General features: G+C 38.7%; 2 protein-coding genes across 4 annotated transcripts; one reads left to right on the top strand and one right to left on the bottom strand.

Annotated features, from left to right (window-relative positions):
• The first annotated feature begins 1,549 nt into the window (after positions 1–1,549).
• rbbp8 (retinoblastoma binding protein 8) lies at positions 1,550–9,397 on the top strand. The gene is given in 20 exon segments (XM_078281096.1): positions 1,550–1,688; positions 2,108–2,271; positions 2,410–2,452; positions 2,604–2,699; positions 2,780–2,846; positions 2,848–2,872; positions 3,883–3,955; positions 4,271–4,452; positions 5,056–5,151; positions 5,620–5,693; positions 5,852–5,916; positions 6,190–6,475; positions 6,635–6,806; positions 6,938–7,026; positions 7,390–7,510; positions 7,654–7,815; positions 7,922–7,976; positions 8,154–8,241; positions 8,312–8,453; positions 8,654–9,397. Coding segments are annotated over 19 exon segments (2,034 nt in total). The 5' UTR covers positions 1,550–1,688; positions 2,108–2,171; the 3' UTR covers positions 8,752–9,397.
• Positions 9,173–16,120, bottom strand: slc35d4 (solute carrier family 35 member D4). 3 transcript variants are annotated; one of them, XM_078281097.1, is made up of 15 exons: positions 15,906–16,120; positions 15,124–15,170; positions 14,573–14,650; positions 14,383–14,464; positions 14,167–14,244; positions 13,918–13,943; positions 13,458–13,509; positions 13,311–13,359; positions 13,087–13,132; positions 12,316–12,351; positions 10,991–11,025; positions 10,330–10,399; positions 9,757–9,850; positions 9,489–9,553; positions 9,173–9,396 (listed from the first exon to the last, which is right to left on the bottom strand). In XM_078281097.1, exons 1-15 carry the CDS (start codon positions 15,975–15,977, stop codon positions 9,333–9,335), a joined length of 894 nt encoding a protein of 297 aa, XP_078137223.1. In that variant the 5' UTR covers positions 15,978–16,120; the 3' UTR covers positions 9,173–9,332. The 3 variants fall into 3 exon arrangements, 2 of the variants coding, with proteins under 2 accessions (XP_078137223.1, XP_078137224.1); XR_013503853.1 differs by having other exon boundaries at positions 9,373–9,396; positions 9,757–9,881; XM_078281098.1 differs by lacking the exon at positions 15,124–15,170.
• Positions 16,121–17,274: the final 1,154 nt, after the last annotated feature.

Genomic DNA, 17,274 nt, shown 5'->3' with positions numbered 1-17,274 from the left:
ATGCAAAAACATACCTGCACAAACAAGTGCAGACCAAACTGTACTGTTTTTCACTGCTTTGTGTTTTGGTAGGTGGAGCTAGGTTTTTATTTCTCTAAGTGATGCAGTGTATGCATTTTGTCTTACCATTTTTGTATTTTAGGAAAGATGGGACTTTGAGTTTGTGCCTCTGACTGATGGCCATTCCAACAAGTAATCAGTGTTTTATTTTTCCTGCTCTGTCAAACCTTTTAGAAAAAAAAGAAAAAAAAATGAGTATCAACTTTTTCAAAAGTGTGAAGCAGCTTTTGTTTCCTGCTTTTTGGGTGGTATAAATGTTAAAATGATTCACTTATTTTAGCTGGAAGCATTCTTGATGGGGAATGAGTGGAGGAGGTTGTTGCAGATCATTTGCACCCATTTAAAAGTTAAGAGCGTGGAGGAGTAGGAACAGTTTTGTGTGTGAGTATATGTGTGTGAATGAAAGAGGATTAAAATAGAAACTCATCAAAAATTATGCCATACCGTGCGAAATGCCTAAAATATTACACTTACATTTCACAATAACCAATTTGTTCGTAGGTAGGTCTGAAGCACTACATCATTAAATCACTGCTAACTGTGGACATGTTAGGGAAAACATGATATTGTTAAACTCCAATTTGTGAATAGCACTACTGAAAGAAGGCACTAATTAAAAAACAGTAAAGATATCTGACCTTTTACATTGCTCGCTGTTTTACCTCAAGGTTTTAGGCTAACCCACCAATATCACTGTTTCAGACATGCTTTTCTATGTTGCCTCAGTCACCTCTGTTACATAATCTGTTTTGTAAATGTTATTTTTGTGAATTTGGTTCTTGTTTTGTATTCTAAAGAAAGACCAAAAATAAAACCAATATAAGAATAATCTTTGTTTCCCCTAATGGTGTCATTGTATACTTCTTGGCCCTGAACATTAGTCTGGCAGATAGTTAAGAGCTTGACTACCACAAAAGATTGGGCATTGAGGAAAATGTATTTTAACATTAGTAATTAGCCAGACAAACGTAGACAACAGTAGATTGACAGCTAATACATTATTTTTGTTTAATAACTTGTTTTATAGCGTTTTCAATTGAACAAGTGCAGAGCAGAAATAACGAGGGCTAGGATGAGGTCAGCTAACATCAGAGATACATAGGTAGAGTTAATTGCAAATGGGGTTTGAGCATTACTGTAACGTTGTTGATGTCCAATCAACAACAAAAAAAAGGAAAATCCTTAATCAGTGTCCATTTCCTCATCCAGTGTCTTTCACCTGGGTAAGACACCAGAGCATTAGTGGTTTGAACTGAGCAAATAAAAAATAATCCCATTCCCTCAGGTGTGGTAACGTTAATGCGAAGCTAATACATTCTTGATTGACAGCCATGCTCTCTACTGTCCGGTAAACGGCTATGACAGAACTATTTATAGTTGTAAATGGTAGTAGCTAGGTGCAAACCATGGATGTACTAACCTACGGGAGATGGCGTCGAAGACATATGAAGATTCCAGATTAGCAAAAGAAGAAGACTTCCCAGCATGCAATTCGGCGCGCGAATTTGGATGTTGTTTTGGAGTTAGTTAGCTAGCTAGCTACACTGGGAGTACTGCAACAACATGTTTGCCTAATAATATAATCCCCTTTAAACCTCTAACGTTACGTGTTTTTTGGAATCATTAGCGTAAGTCTTGTTCATTTTGAAAGGTGGCAGCCGTAGATGTAATTTAATTTAATTGTGGTTAACAATAATGCCATTTATGTTTACTTTAATAGTAACGTTAGAGATATATAAATACATAAAAACTGTGACGTTAGTGTGTTGTATTTCAGTTACACAATATCTCAGTAGCGTTCTCTTAATACATCCATGGTGTCAAGTGTGAACTGTAGCGAGCCTCCGACTAACGTTAGACATGCATTTAACGCTAATGTTGGTTAGCTTAAAGTTACTACTTTACACACTGTTCTCCATATAACGGTTTATAATAACATTATAAGAGGAGTAAAAACTGGGGATACCGAGAACACAAGGAAGGAAAAGCGGTATAAAGGATATTGGCCAAAATTACAGAAATATGTCATCAATATTTTACTTTCCAGGTAACGTCGGTGCTGACAGGTTGTAGGGTATTAGGGCTGGCTGTGTTTTAGCAGTGAATGGAGGATGAGCAGCCCAGGACCGAGCAGCAGAACCCCTAACCCAGCTGACCTTTTTGAAGATTTATGGAGGCAGCTCAGAGAGTGCCACCAGAATGCACTTCAAGGTAACTGGCCCATGATGTATTGTATGTAGACATAAAGGGAATTTCTGAAGTCAGATACTAAAATGAAATCTATTTTGTTGGGGTTTTTTTTGCATTGTGTTTCACACTCTCCAACATTGCTTTTGTTGCTGTTTTTAGAACTGGAAGCAAAAGTGAGCAAGTTGAAAAAAGAGCGCTGTTTGTGAGTATAGTGTGTCACTAACTTTTAAAAATAATAATGATGATGATAAGATACATACGTTTGTCCCTGGATTTAAAAAATAATAATTTACGAATGTTTGAGTGTTGTCTTGTCAACACTATTGACCTGTCATTGCATTTGTTTTCTACAGAGATGCTCAGAGACTTGAGGTGTTTTACAGTCGCACCCAGCAGCTAAAGGAGCAAAACAAAACCCTGCAGGATGCCATCAGTCTCTTGGAGGAAAGGTAACTTCCTCCAGAACAGGTTCACTTAGTTAAAAACAATATGTAACAAAGACGAGCAACTTTTTTTTCACTGTTTCCAGACTCCGTGCTGGAGAGTGTGATCGATGTGCCATCTTAGAGGAGAGCCTAAAAAATAACCATGATCAAAACTTTGTGCCTCATCGCCAAACTGAGTGAGTTTACTCATTATTCAGGTTATTAAGGATAGTAGACTGACCTACCCGCCATATACCCGGAAGTCTGCTGTTGGTCAACTGATAGTGGGCAAAACATGAAAACTTCAGGAGATGTAAAGAAGTGTCTTTAGGTGGAGTGAGCGTGCAATATGGGTGGACTTTGAGGGCTCCTGTCTCCTGAATGGTTGGTTATCCTGGTTAATCAAACCACACTCTTGTATAGGTAGGGAACAAAACATTTGTTTAAATCGAAATAGGTGAGAAAGTGATTGATTTCTGACGGAATGCCCCTTTAGTAAATTGGTAATTAGGCCCTTAACTGGCCTTTTATTTTCAACATGTAGCATGTCAAGTTTTGGCACTCTCGGTTGGTCTACCATTTTGGTCCAGACTGAAATATTTCAGCAGCTACTGCATAGATTGCTATGAAATGATTAAGTAGACATTCAGGTTGCAGAGAGGATGAATCCTAATGACTTTGATGATCCTCTGACTTTTCTTGTAGTGCCACCAGCAAGTTACATTTTCACTTATCCTGAGTAATAGCTTAACATATACTCGATGGATTGAATTTTGGAGAGACGTTCATGTTACCCAGACAATGAGTCATAACAATGATCCCTTAACTTTTCCTCTAGTGCCATCATCAAGTCAAAATGCCAACTTTTGTTTATGACCAAATACCTGTAAAACTATTGACATTCCCTTCAGCCTCAGCTGTACTTTGTTTGAAGTGCTAATTAGCAAATGTTATCTTAGCATGCTAGTGCCTAAACAGCCCCACAGATCTGCTAGCATGGCTATAGACTCATGAACACACAGTCTTGTTTGCATATAACCAAGCCTTCATGAGAATCCATGGCATGTATTTTTAGTGTGTATTAGGGGAGTATATTGGCTATACCAGTGTACAATAAGATATGCCTACTGGCATGTTGACGTGCATAATCTTTTTGATTGTGATGCAGTGTGTGTGAAACACATTTTGTGTGTCGTTTGTTTCCCAGAAAATGAAAGAAACAGCCTCGACGATGAAAACAGAAAACTACATGCTGAACTGCAGAAATTACAGATGTCTCGGTAAGCTCTTTAGTGTGTTACAGTCATGTTTTGTCAACATATTCTCTTTGACATAGTAAAAATGGTTCAAATACACGGAATGTTCTGTATTTTGCCATCTGCTTTTCTGTAAAAGCTTCCCAAGCTAACTACGATGTACTGTGTGTTTTGGCTGCAAGAGTGCAGTATTTATAGTAGTTTCACTTCTGCTTTGATTGCAAGTCAGGGTTATAGCTCCAATTTAGTGAGGTTTTTAACTGGTGTTCTGTACAGGAATAAGCATTTACATTAACGTTTCAGTTCCCAGTTAAACATGGCAGGTGTTGTTTTTATCAGCTCAGAGTTCCAGCAGGTCTCTTACCGGGAACAAGAAGAAGGCATCATCCCAGACTCACCGATTCTGCCAAGCTCGCTGCCTGTGGCAAACAAACTGAAGAAACAAAAGAATATCGACAAAATGAAGCGCGTTCGCTATGCAGAGATACCTCTACCACAGTCTAACAACTCACTCTTCAGAGGTCAGTCGGCTCCAAAGTAACTTTTATGGCGCTTACCCACTGCTAATACCAGCTCGACTCGACTCGACTCGGCCGCGGTGCCCCGTCCTCCATTTTCCATTGCAGATTTAGCCCCGCCTCATGCCTCAGGCGAGCGTGGCTGGTCGTCATAGCGATGCCGCAGGAAACTGCCGTGACCTAACACGGCACACACACACACAGAACGTCGAAAGTGTGTTGTTTTTGACTCTCTGCAAGAAAAATTTAGTTTCAAAAGAAGCTGGAGGCCTCAAAAAAAAAAAAAAAACACCGCTGGCTAAACTATTTAAAAATGGCGGGTTTGTTCACTAGCAATGATGTTTTTCACGTCACCTTTTGGTATAGCCTCAGCTCGCTTGGAACCTGGACGGAGGTGATGCTAAAAAAAAGTACCTGTTAGCTAGTACCAGGGACTTTTTTTTTGTAATGGAAAACCAAAAAAGGCGAGTAGAGTCGAGGCGAGTCGAGCAGGTACCATGTAATGGAAAAATGCCATTAGACTTTTTAATGGCCATTTTGGTTTTCTGAAGCACCTGTATGAAGACACCAAGTCTTATAACGTGTTATTTTGTTCTTTTTTTAAAGTTCTGGATAAGGAGCCTGTTGATGCTACAAAGAATTCTGACCGAGCACAAGTGCTTGTACCCAACACATGTGAATTGGACACATCCCAAATCTCAAGTATTACTTCATCCACTGTACTCAATATCAATATTCAATAATAATCAATATTCTAGAATTAAGAAACAGAGAAACCTTATTTATTTCCTTCCATTAGAAACTGCCTTGTAACTTGAAGTTCTAGATGAGCACTGGGCAATATTTATCTACACAAACACACCCATCATATCAGCCTAATTCACACGGTGGGGCTGCGCCGAAAGAGGCACGGCTGTAAATTCACCCCCCCATTCACCTCAGAGGACTGGTTACTGAAAACTCAAAAGTACAATTTAAACTGCCTCTTACATAGTAGTCCATGTGATATGAAGCATCATAGATTGGCAGGGATGGTAGACATACTTTAAAACATAAATCAATCTTGTCTGACATAATTTCTGACGTTTGAAGTTTTGAGACGATTGAACATTTTTGTGGATGGATCGCTATTGTGAGATGTGTAAAGGTGTTGTTGTTGTCTCGTCTCAGATGATGTGAAACTAAATCTGGAAGAAGCGATAGCAGAAACCTGTGGCCTTGAACTTATTGACAAGCCTCGCGTGGTAGGTAGGCTTCATACTGGCGTGAAGTCTGTATGAAAGAGATTTTGCGGAAAATTCCCCAAGTGAACAGAATAATTATATCTTAGCAGAGGCATTCAAACTAATTCAGCTCTTTGGATTGTGTCTGTAAATTTCTTTACTTGTTATATTTTTCTCAGACAGAGACAACTGCAGGCCAGCAAAGTGGCTCCAAATCTTCCTGGAAGTATGGCGTTCGTTTAAAGTAAGGATCGCACCAGTTGGGACATATTCTTTTGCTGACTATCGTGACAGTATCATGTGTTGTGTGAACTAAGACTTTGGCAACTTTGGCTTGTCAAAAAACCAACTAAACACTGTGGCAGACAGCAACGCACCCCCTCAACCCCCATGAAAGCAACCCATTTAGCGGTTTCCTCATTATTTATTGGCTGACTTTTGTTCTTAAATCATGCAAAGCAAAAGAAGGAAAGAAAAAACATTTCAATAACACAACCATGTTTTTCCCTGCCTTAAGACCTTACTGCTCCTCCCCTTCATCCACGCTGCTCCCCAGCCCAGACTCGACCACAGAAAGGTCCCCATCACTTCTCCCAGGTGTCAAAAGGTTTGCAGAGGACGGCTCCATTAACAAAGCAAAACGGAAGAAGGAGGAAAGTGAGCCGTTGCAGGAGGAGGACAGACAAGGAATCCAGGAAGGGGTGGACAAACCGAAGGAAGGCAAACGCATACAACCTGAACTGATCAACCGAACGTCCACACCTTTAATCAATCAAAGCTACAAGGAGCTGCTAGACAGCAAGGTTAGAGATGTGTCCAACGCGTATGAAGGATGACTTTCAGCAGTACTGTTAGACCAAATCGAGTGTCCTGGCTTCTAAATGACCATACTTTGACTCGCCTAGCCAATAACTCCTCCATATGGTTTTAAAATGTCGCCTGATTCTTTTAACATTTAACAGGTTCCGTCAGGACAAAATGGGACTTCCAACCAAAGGCCAAATGTGTCTTGTGTAAGTCCTGCTTTTAAGAAGCCAAATGTTAAAGGGGAAGCAAACAAGGCCGGTGTTGGGAAGAAAGGAAACCCGCGGCAGGATCTGAATGCCTCGCATGAACAACATAAAGGGAAAAATGGTGAGTTTTCTGTCCCGTTGCTGGCAGTGTGTGTTTGTGTCCGACGGGCCATTGCAATGCACATCATTTTCTTTTGTTCCGATTGTAGGCTATTTCTGTATAATAAGTTGAATTGAATGTGCCTGTCCCAGATGAAAGGAGGCACAAAGTGGAGCCCATGTGGAGCATTGACCCTGCGCTCGCCCTGTCCATGTATGACAGTGAGTGGAGAGGAGACGAGGTACGGTCCCTTGTTGTAGCAGTCAAGCAATATTGTGCTGAACTGAAATGTATTATACATTTAGAAAAGCCCTTTTATGGCTTTATTGTATGTCACAAGTGTTCATTCAACTTGATCATTTTTTTTAAACTTGTAGTATGATTTAGCATGCCAGTTAAAGAGAGCGTCTACCAGTGACCACCGTTTCAGATTGCTACGATTTTCTGTGATCGATACGTCGTGATGCTTTTTGACTACTTATGAACACGAAACACAAAGTCAGGAAAAACGTTCAATCGGAAATCTATGGACACGTTTATCTGGTTAAATTGGATAGATTGTGTCTCACCAGGCTAATGATCTGTACCTCTGTTCATATTTTAGAAAAAGGAGGACGAAGATGAATGTCCTGGAGAATCGGTAGATACCGACCGCACTTGGGTCAGTCACAGCTTACTCCAGTGTCGGGGAGAAAATGCCCGGGACAGAAGGGAGAGTGTGTCTGGTGAATATATAAACCTCAACCTTTAAGAATACATTGCTTACTGAAATGTTTTGATTGGCACTGAGGTTATACACATGCTGATCGGTCTTATCTGCAGCAATTGCATAATGAAAATATAATGACTTATCTGTGTGCTTTTCTAGGACTGGGCGAGAAGACAACTGACAGTTTGGATATGATGTTTGACACAACAGCTAACGGGGAGTACAAGTCTTACATCAATTCACACTTGGGCCAGAGCCAGCCTTGTGGTGATGAGGATGATGAAGATGATGAAGAAGAAGAAGAAGAAGAAGAGGGCGATGGTAGGCTTTGAAGATGTAGAGGAACTGTGTTTGTCATCATGTAATTTGACCAGTATTTCTGCGACAGTGGATGTTAGCAAAGTAAGTCTTTGTTTTAATCTTCTAGATCAACAAGATCCTCATGAAAACACTATGAGCCAAATGAAGAGGCGCAAAGCACAGTAAGAAACACTCCATCAGTCATACAGTCAGTAGGTTATGGTTGATTTTTTTTTGGGGGGGGGGAATCAGATGTCTTTTGGGGTATTTCATGCAACAACAACAAAAATGTGCAGACAGATAAATACAAAGATGGATTCCAGTCTCACAGACATTTTCCCACAATCTCTTTGGATTAGACGTCCAACATTTGCACACGTGACTGTGGTTCGCAAGAAAGACGAGAGAAGAAAACTGAAGGGCACTACCTGCAAGGAATGTGACGTGGTAAGTATTTTGATCCTACCCTGACACGTTTTAACACAGATCCTACGTTAAGGATGTGTATTTCCAACAGTATTACGCCCATCTACCAGAGGAGGAAAAGCAGAAAAAGCTGTCTGCCTGCTCGCGGCACCGATTTCTGTACATTCCTCCCTGTACTCCTGAAAACTTCTGGGAAGTAGGATTCCCATCAACTCAAACATGCATTGAAAGAGGTAATTCAGCAATTTTTGCTTCGTAGTTACACCCTCCATTTAACAGTTGCTGGTCAAGCATTAGCGGACCATTTGAACACATTTCCCTGCAGGGATCAATAAACTGTCATTCTTACAATGTCTTAATTGTTACAGCATCCCGTAATGATGTAAAATGCACGAAAAATACATACAGATACTGAGACATCCTTCCCTTGTAGGTTATATCAAAGAAGAGAAAAATCCCCAGGCACGTACTCGGAGAAGACAACCATTCAATGCTTTATTCTCCCCGAAGCAAAACCAGCAGGAGAGCTAAAAAAAAACCAAACTTGAATTGGTCCATTCACAGAAAAGAATTACAGTATATAAAGAGCAGGCCTGTCACACAATGAAGCTCTCTATTATACTGTGACCTTATTAGGAATGTTGACCATGTGTCATCTTTTATTCAGTTTTAAGTGCATACTGTCAATGTGCTGACTGTATGTATAGACTGTTTGACTGGTCTGTGTTTAGTTAAGACTTTTCTATATAGTGAGTATGCTTGGGCTATGTTTGGGTAAATAAAAATGACTGTCTATGGAGTGATGTAAGTGACCCAAGTTATTTCATCAACAAGAAATCTACTTTCCTTGACCTCGTCAAATGCTGCAGCTCTTCAATTAATGTGATTTAATAGGATCACTAGTGTCACTGTTTGCTATATTACACAGCAAGAGCACACAGCAAGCACAATATGTACACAAAGATCATTTTATTTGGTCGGCAGATTGTCAGCGCATAGATGAGAAATTACAAAAATAAAGTGCAAAAAAAATAAAATACATTTTCTAGAAAAAAAGAATCTCTTTTTGGACTGCTAGTCGTGGGTTAATCCGGAGATCTGCAATTTCCTCATCACAACTGAGAGTCTCTGTGAGAATACACCAGCAGGGCTTCTCCAACGTGACCAATGACAACACTGTAACCAAATGAATCGTAGAAATCATTATTAGTTTGATAATAACCCATCCATACATTTCAGTACCTAAAATAGGCATGGGATGTGCTTACCAAATAAGAGATGGAGTATTAATGTCCATGTAGAAAATAAACGGAGAGAGGGACATGGCAGTAATCTGGAAGGAAAGAGTTACAAAATAATCTGTACTTGTTAGGCAGTTAGGTCAAACCAATTTCACTAATTAGAGTTTTACTTTTGATTGTGTGAATTATTATGCTGTGTTGGATATGAGTTTCTGTAAGTTTTCGGTTTCTGTACTACTTCAACCATAAAATACTATTACGCTGCAACTGGAAAAAAAAGTTAATGTATAATCACCTTAGACAAAAAAATCCAGACCCCAAAGTGCTTGAGGGACAATCCACTTTTTAGTTTGACTGTGGCCAGCAGCAACAAAAAACCCAGCAGTGCACTGTGAAATGAGACCGAGGTGAGGTATCACGCTGAAAACATACGATAAAATACAAAAATAAATTTGTTCCCTAGTTAGAAATAACTATCATTCGAAAAGAAGTGTCACGGATTCCATGCTTGTGGAATTTCTTAACACAAATGAAAACTGTTTAAAGTGCTCTGTAGACTTGATACTAAAACATTAACAGGACTTTGTAACACTGATCTACGTACTTATAACCATGGATCTGTAGGCCTCTATGTTATAAATAGTTGAGTTTTCATGTTGGGAAGAGTACTTTTCTGATCCCACAAGCTTACACCGACAGTCTGGGCTCTGTGTCAAATGGCACTTAAAGCATGTTCTATTTTGACATGGCATGGTGTATTATACAGTGTCAAAATAGAACATGCTTACAACTACGTAACTATTTAGGTAGATCTATTCAATATTTACTCTATTTGAGACGTTACAGAAAAAACTACAAAGTGTCTCACCTGGCACAGCAACCACAGTGAAATGTGTGGGACTGAAGGGAGGGGAACTCCATGGCACCCATGAGGTCGCCTGTAGAGGGACAAAGATCTGTTTGCGAAGGTACAAATGTAGATATCGTATTCTTTAAACCTTTGCCATGGGATGACATGTAATGTAATACACTAATAACTAGGGTTGGGTATCGTTTGGATTTTTACGATTCCGATGCCGAACCGGTACTTCTAAAATGTTTGCAATTCCTAAACCGATTGTTAAGTGTAATATGTTTACTAGTGATCACGTGCAGTGAATGGTTAATATGCTTTTACGTGCGTTTTGGTGAGCCTGGGGGGGGGAAATATGGCATTTTAAAAGTAGCCTACATTTACTGTAGCTAGCTAACGGTAGACTACAGAGAAAGTGTGATATTCTTACGTCTGTTTCGGAGCGACGGAGGGAAAATATTTCAGTCGACCCATTAAGTGGAACCGAAATGAGGATCTGAAATTTGCTTTCTAATCCGGTCCGATTCCACTATGGAACCGGTTCCTACGCAACCAGATTTCGGTACACAACCCTACTAATAACACAACAATTCTAGGACAGAATCTACATTGGGTTGTGCAACTTAGGGTTCACCAGCAGTAGAAATATGCCACTTCTGCTCAGGGTCATTCCTACCTGTTGGGTGAGCGGCAATGGCCAGCAGCAGTACACTGTTAGGTAAAGGCAGGGAAAGCTGAAATTAGTCACTGAGAATACCTGAAGCTGCACTCTTATGATAGATCTTAATGTAACAAAAACACGAGTCCTGATGTATCACTACAACCTTTCCGGATGCACAAGCAAATAACGTCACCTTATACAATCACTTTATTGAAAGAGGTTATACGTATTTAAGTTTACTTAACATTTTGTAAGCTTATATGTAGTTGGAAATTCTGGCATATTAACTTGTGAAGGCCCTTTAAGTACACTTCTAACTTAAAGGGTAACTACTGTTTTTTTTTCAACCTGGACCCTATTTCCCTATGTTTTTGTGTCTAAGTGACTGATGGGAATAACAATCTTTGACATTGGTCCAGTATTAAGCGAGATGGCTGTAATCGTGCAGCTTATATTTACGTTCACAAAAGTGCTTGTTTTGCCATTGACAGGTTCAGATTAATATAAGTGTCTGACAACATTATGGAAAGGATTTCTAAGGAGGTCGACCTTTCTGTTAAACAGTAAGATCCTTCTTTTAAACATATTAAACATCTGCGAAATTGCGTTCGCTAAAGCCCCCAGACTCCATGTAAATAAACAGTCATTTTAGCATCGTAAAATACACTTCATTCAAAGTCGACAGAAACAAAATAAAACTATGAAAAGCCGTTTTGGGTCGTCTTTCCACTTTTCCAACCATCACAACTCTAGTTTTGATTGAAATAAACACACAGTTTACTGATTTACATGTGAAAATATGTTGGCTCTATACACGCTAAAAGTATTGTGTTTTTTTTTAATAGTCTGGTGGGTTTAGCGCTAGCGACCTCTAGCGCTAGCGAAGGTCTTAAAGAGGTTTTAAAAAGGCCTATCTCTGTAGGGATCCTTTCCATAATGTTGTCAGACACTTCTAATCTAAAAATGTTCCGTGGCTGCCGGTTACAGCGTTCACGCTTAATACTGGACCAATTTCAAAGATATTGTTCCCATCAGTCACTTACACACAAAAACACAGGAAAATAGGGTCCAGGTTGAAAAAAAAACGGTAGTTACCCTATAAATGATTGGCTCTTCCTCCAGCCTTTCTGTTGCTGAATTTTCATGAGCCAGGGAAGGCAATGAACATGAACAGACTGCATGTTTCATCAAATTGTTTTGAGATGACAGTTTTGAGTAAGATGTCGAATAAGAAAACATTGTTTTCAAAAGATTTGAATTTAGATCATTTAAGACCTCATAAAACCTTCCATCCTTGACTTATGTATCCGATCCAGTTATTTAAAATGATTTATTCTTACCTGAACAAGTAATTGATGCACTGTTGTTCAAGGTCACTACAATGAAAACATCCCAAAAATAGTGACTTCAGTGAGCTGTTTTTAAGTGTGAAGCTTGGATAAAGTACAGTATTTCTTGATTTGGTTCCATCAGCAGAGTGTTTTAAAGGTCCCATATCATGCTCATTTTCAGATTCATATTTGTATTTTGGATTTCAACTATGACATGCTTGAATGTACAAAAAACATTATTTTACCTGTAACGCTCTGAAATGCTCTGCTTTAGCGCCTTTATCTTTAAGCCCCCCTCCCAAAAAAAGCCAAGTCTGCTCTGATTGGTCAGTGTTTCTGGGTCTTCTGCATCTGCACTTTTAGAGTCTGCAACCTCATTGCAGCCAGGGAATGACTGTAACGGCACTGTAGTGGCACTTTCTACATATATATATATATATATATATATATATATATATATATATATATATATATATATATATATATATATATATATATATATATGAGTTGTCACATTACAATCGTATGGAAGTCATATAGGCTGTGTGCATTTCTCTGTGGATTGAGCCTTTAGATAATTTCACAGCATTGAGATAGCACCTTGACCTGCTTTATAATAAAAAAAAAAAAGACATGGAAATCTCACCTTTTACAATATGGGACCTTTAACAAATTTAAGCTGAAAAATGGCACTTTGTGTTTGATAAGGAACACAAAAACACTTTCAAGCAAAGTGTTTATATGTTTTCTACTATTATGCATTGTTGTGCTTCTACTTACCTCAAATTACTTGATTTGTAGTGAACTTGAAACACTCTGTATGCACCTGAAAGATGACATAATATTCTTACAACTCAGCCTCTTCTGATTATTATGATTCTTTCAGTTATCTGTGGAGTCCCTCAAGGCTCAACCCTCCGCCTGCTGTTCTTCTCTTTATGCAACTGCTGAGCTATTACAGTTAACAGCGTAGCATCTCTGTATGATCTGTATCTTAGACTTACCAACACAGAGCAGATGACCAACAGCCCAAAAGTAACCACTGTAGTCAAACTGCAAAAGAAAAAAAAACACTTGTATTCCTTCTCCCAAGTAAAAATGATAGTGTTGCAATAAGAAATCCACCATTTGGTTATATAATGAATTATTACCTGAGGATCATGGAGGGGGAGGTTGATGGCTGAGAGCAGCATTAAGCATATGCTACAAGAAGAAAAAGTACATTTAAAGATGCAGTCCTGTGAAAGGGAATATTTATTATGTTGCTTTTATTTATTACTATTGCTGATCCAGAACCAGAAACGTGCTTTACAGGTGTATTACCTTTATTAATATCACTACCAACAATTATGCCCCCCCCCCCCCCACCCCACCCAAATCATACACACATTATTACCGTTTTTGATTGCATAAATTGTAGGAACCGACAGGATTACATTTCACTGGAATTGTATTTTATATTATTTCACATGAAAAATGGATTGATCACAGGAGAACTAAAATGTAGTGTATTTCCTTGTGTTATCCCATCTTCTGCTACCTTTGTGTACTTGTGAAAACATGGCAAAAATGCATTCCATCTTGATACAACTTACTGGGAAAAGCACAAACCTGATTAATTTCAGCCATTGTGTCTTCTGTCAATAAAAGCACATTTTACAGAGTGAGATATATCATAGTGGTGGTTAAAGCTTGTACAATATAAAGTTAGTGGCCGAGGTCATAAAGCAGTGATGGCTCTGCATTTTTGTGCTTCAGGTTCACCCATTTGCTTCCCACCAATAAGTAAAGGGGGTTAAAAGGGAGTGTACAGCACATCATTGTATATATTCACACACAGCAGGCAGTGCAGGCACTTACCTCTCTATGGACAACCTTCAAGATTATGTAACTAACAACATGGGAGGAATTCTGAAGAGTGAAGAAAATAGGAATGTCCTGGACAGAGAAAAAGAAAAGGATTTCAGATATGTCCCACCTACAGTATATGCCGAGCCAGGCAACAATCTACTAGATTATTTATGAGTGTAAATGATAAGACACTGCATCTAAGGGTGGCAGGTTAATGTGACGTACTATGCGTGATAAAGCCCTGGAACCCGCATATATGTTTCCCACAAACAGGAGGGAGCCTGGAAGCCAGGAAAGAGCTGCTGATCTGTAACGCATCACGTCAACATATCAAGTTCTTAATAATACATGTGCTTATCGGCAGCCACTGAAAACACTCAAGTATAAATCCTACAATAATAGTTTTAAAAAGTACCTGGTGATGCGGCTCATTTCCACCCATCCAAACTTCCCAGAGAGTAGAAGCAGGACAGCCCCGATAAATGTTTGCCATCTGGAAATGTGCATTTTTTTTTCACGTTAGTGAACCGACACAACAGGTTTTCGGGTATGAAGTTTATTTTTCATCACTCATTCATAAGGTTCACACAAGAGGTCCTCTAAATCAAGATGCAGATTTAACTTCTTTGAGCATTTTTAATTACACGTTTAGTAGAGCGGGGTTAAAATAATCGATTCTCCAATTAAAATCGACATTTGTTTGAGTGATCTGATGTTTAATAAAATCCCCAAATCGATCTCGGGAAATCATTGGCGATACCCAGCCATAACATTTAGATTTATAAACTGCACATGCATTTCTCTCAAAAAACATTTTACATTTTAAGGCCATTATTCTAAGTACTGAATTCACATTATTTGTTTAACTTTTGTTTTAAGTGCCTAGTGCACACACATCTTGTAATGACAATGAAAGGATATAACATGAAGAGTTCCCACATGAAGTATTTACCTTTAGCTACTCACCCTTGAAATAAGGTTGGATAGGTGAATTTTAACACTGACAGGACAAACTGAAAAAAACAACCAAAAAAACCCCCGATATAATTCATGTCATGGGCTTTATCATAAGCAAAGCAGTGTGGTAACCAACTTATCATTCTGACACTAGGAGATGCTCTATCACTGGCACCAAACCCCTTTTAAAATGTTGCCAATTCAGTGTGTCCATGAGTATCTGCAAAGGTCTGTAAACACAACTCTGAATATCTTATCGTTGGTGGAATTCACTCTTCCGTTCGGCATACGTTCATCCAACATTTAATTTTCTTTTTACAACTTTTTAATTTCCTGCAACGGTTTTCTATCAATAATAATTTAGAAGTTGTTAGTTATTATTATTATTATTATTAGTAGTAGTAGTAGTTAGTTAATAGTTGCTTTGGGCCACGTTCATGCCTGATACGTCACAGCAATTCGAGAAGGGTCTTAAATCTTGATCACTTCATGGTTACTGCTGATGATACGGGTTATATTGTAATGTTCACAGGAATTTGTCACGTTGTGTACACGGGTAAATGTACAAGAATTTAGTTTGTAAACAACCTTGTTGTCGATTGCTTCGCTTGTATGCTGCAAAATAAAATAAAAAATAAAAAAACTAGTGTGCTGGTTATAAATTAAAACGCTGGGTAAAAGTCATATAACGTTAGTATTATTTTTTTTTAACTCGGCTGAGAAATTATGTAGCTAGTTTCTTCTTCTTACTACTTGAAGTTAACGCAAAAACCACATCCTCTCACACTCACCTTATTCGTGAAATATGATACAACGAAAACGATGCTAAAAGCGAGACCAGTGATGTGTCTTTTCCACTGCATGTTGACCCGCCGACACACTGCAGCAGGGACATGATTCCTACCAGAAAATAATACTAAATGTAATACATGTCGCCTGTTTCAAACTAAAGACATTTTAAGATCGGAAACTTCCCTCACTGTCTGTCCCTGATGACACGTCAAGACGTGAGACAAAGATCGTCTATATCTGGGGGGGGTGAGGAGGTGAGTATTAACTGGCCCAAATGTGCTTCACGCAGCTTTTCTCATTTTCTGCAGGGCATTAATTTTATACAGTGTATGCATGATGTAGCTACTCCAGGATCTGTAGTAGATTAATCTAATCTAAAAGTAGATTGACAGAAAATTCGTCGTAGTTTGATCATCAATTCACTGTTTGAGTCATTTTCCATGCAAATATGCAAAAACATGCAATAACATTTTCACATGTTCTCAAATGTGAGGATCTATTAAAAAAAGAAAAAGAAAATGTAAATGTCAATTTTAATACAACAAGAAAAAGTAGAGATCGCGGTGTGAATGCTGTGTGTTGAAAGGCTGACGCTACACTGGATTGCTGACTTGAATTGTGTAAGAAGAAGGTGAAGCAGTGAGAATAGTTGGAAAAAGTGGGAATGGGTTTAATTAGCATGAATGTCTTTCAAAAGTTGAATAATACCAATAATGTTTGAAAGATGTGGAATATAATGAATTCATATTTGTAGTTCATTTTAAGATGATGCTAAATGGGATTGCTGGCTTCAATTTGGATGAAGAAGCAGTTAAAGGAGAATGAATGAGTTTGAAAGTGGTAAACGTGTCAGATTAGGGAATCTCAATCAACTGACACAGACACGCATGCAAACGCACACACACACACACACACACACACAGACACGTTTTCCAATGAAGTGTTTTTTATCAGTTCTGTGGAAACCACACCTCCAAAAGAATGACAGTGTTGCTGGCAGGAGTTTAAGGAAGAAGTTTGGATCCAGAAAAAAAAGCTGAACACACACACACATCACGCACACACACACACACACACACTTTCAGTACATTCAGTCTAATCCTAGCAATGTTTATCACAGAATTTCAATGAAGAATTTCATAATGACTGCATGAACTTTCTTCATGTGACTTTACCGGTATCAACCCTGATGATACATAAGATAAAGCTTTGGTTTGTTGTTGTACAGCAGAGTCAAAGCATCAGCTTTAATGTTTAGTTTTTTTAATTTGCTGGGTGCATTGACTTGTGTGGTCTAGACCTACTCTATCTGTAAAGTGTCCCAAAAATAACTCCTGTTGTGATTTGACACTATAAATAAAATTGAAT

This window comes from Sander vitreus, chromosome 22 (genome assembly GCF_031162955.1).
Source record: "Sander vitreus isolate 19-12246 chromosome 22, sanVit1, whole genome shotgun sequence".
NCBI lineage: Eukaryota > Metazoa > Chordata > Actinopteri > Perciformes > Percidae > Sander > Sander vitreus.
This window is presented reverse-complemented; position numbering and strand designations above follow the sequence as displayed.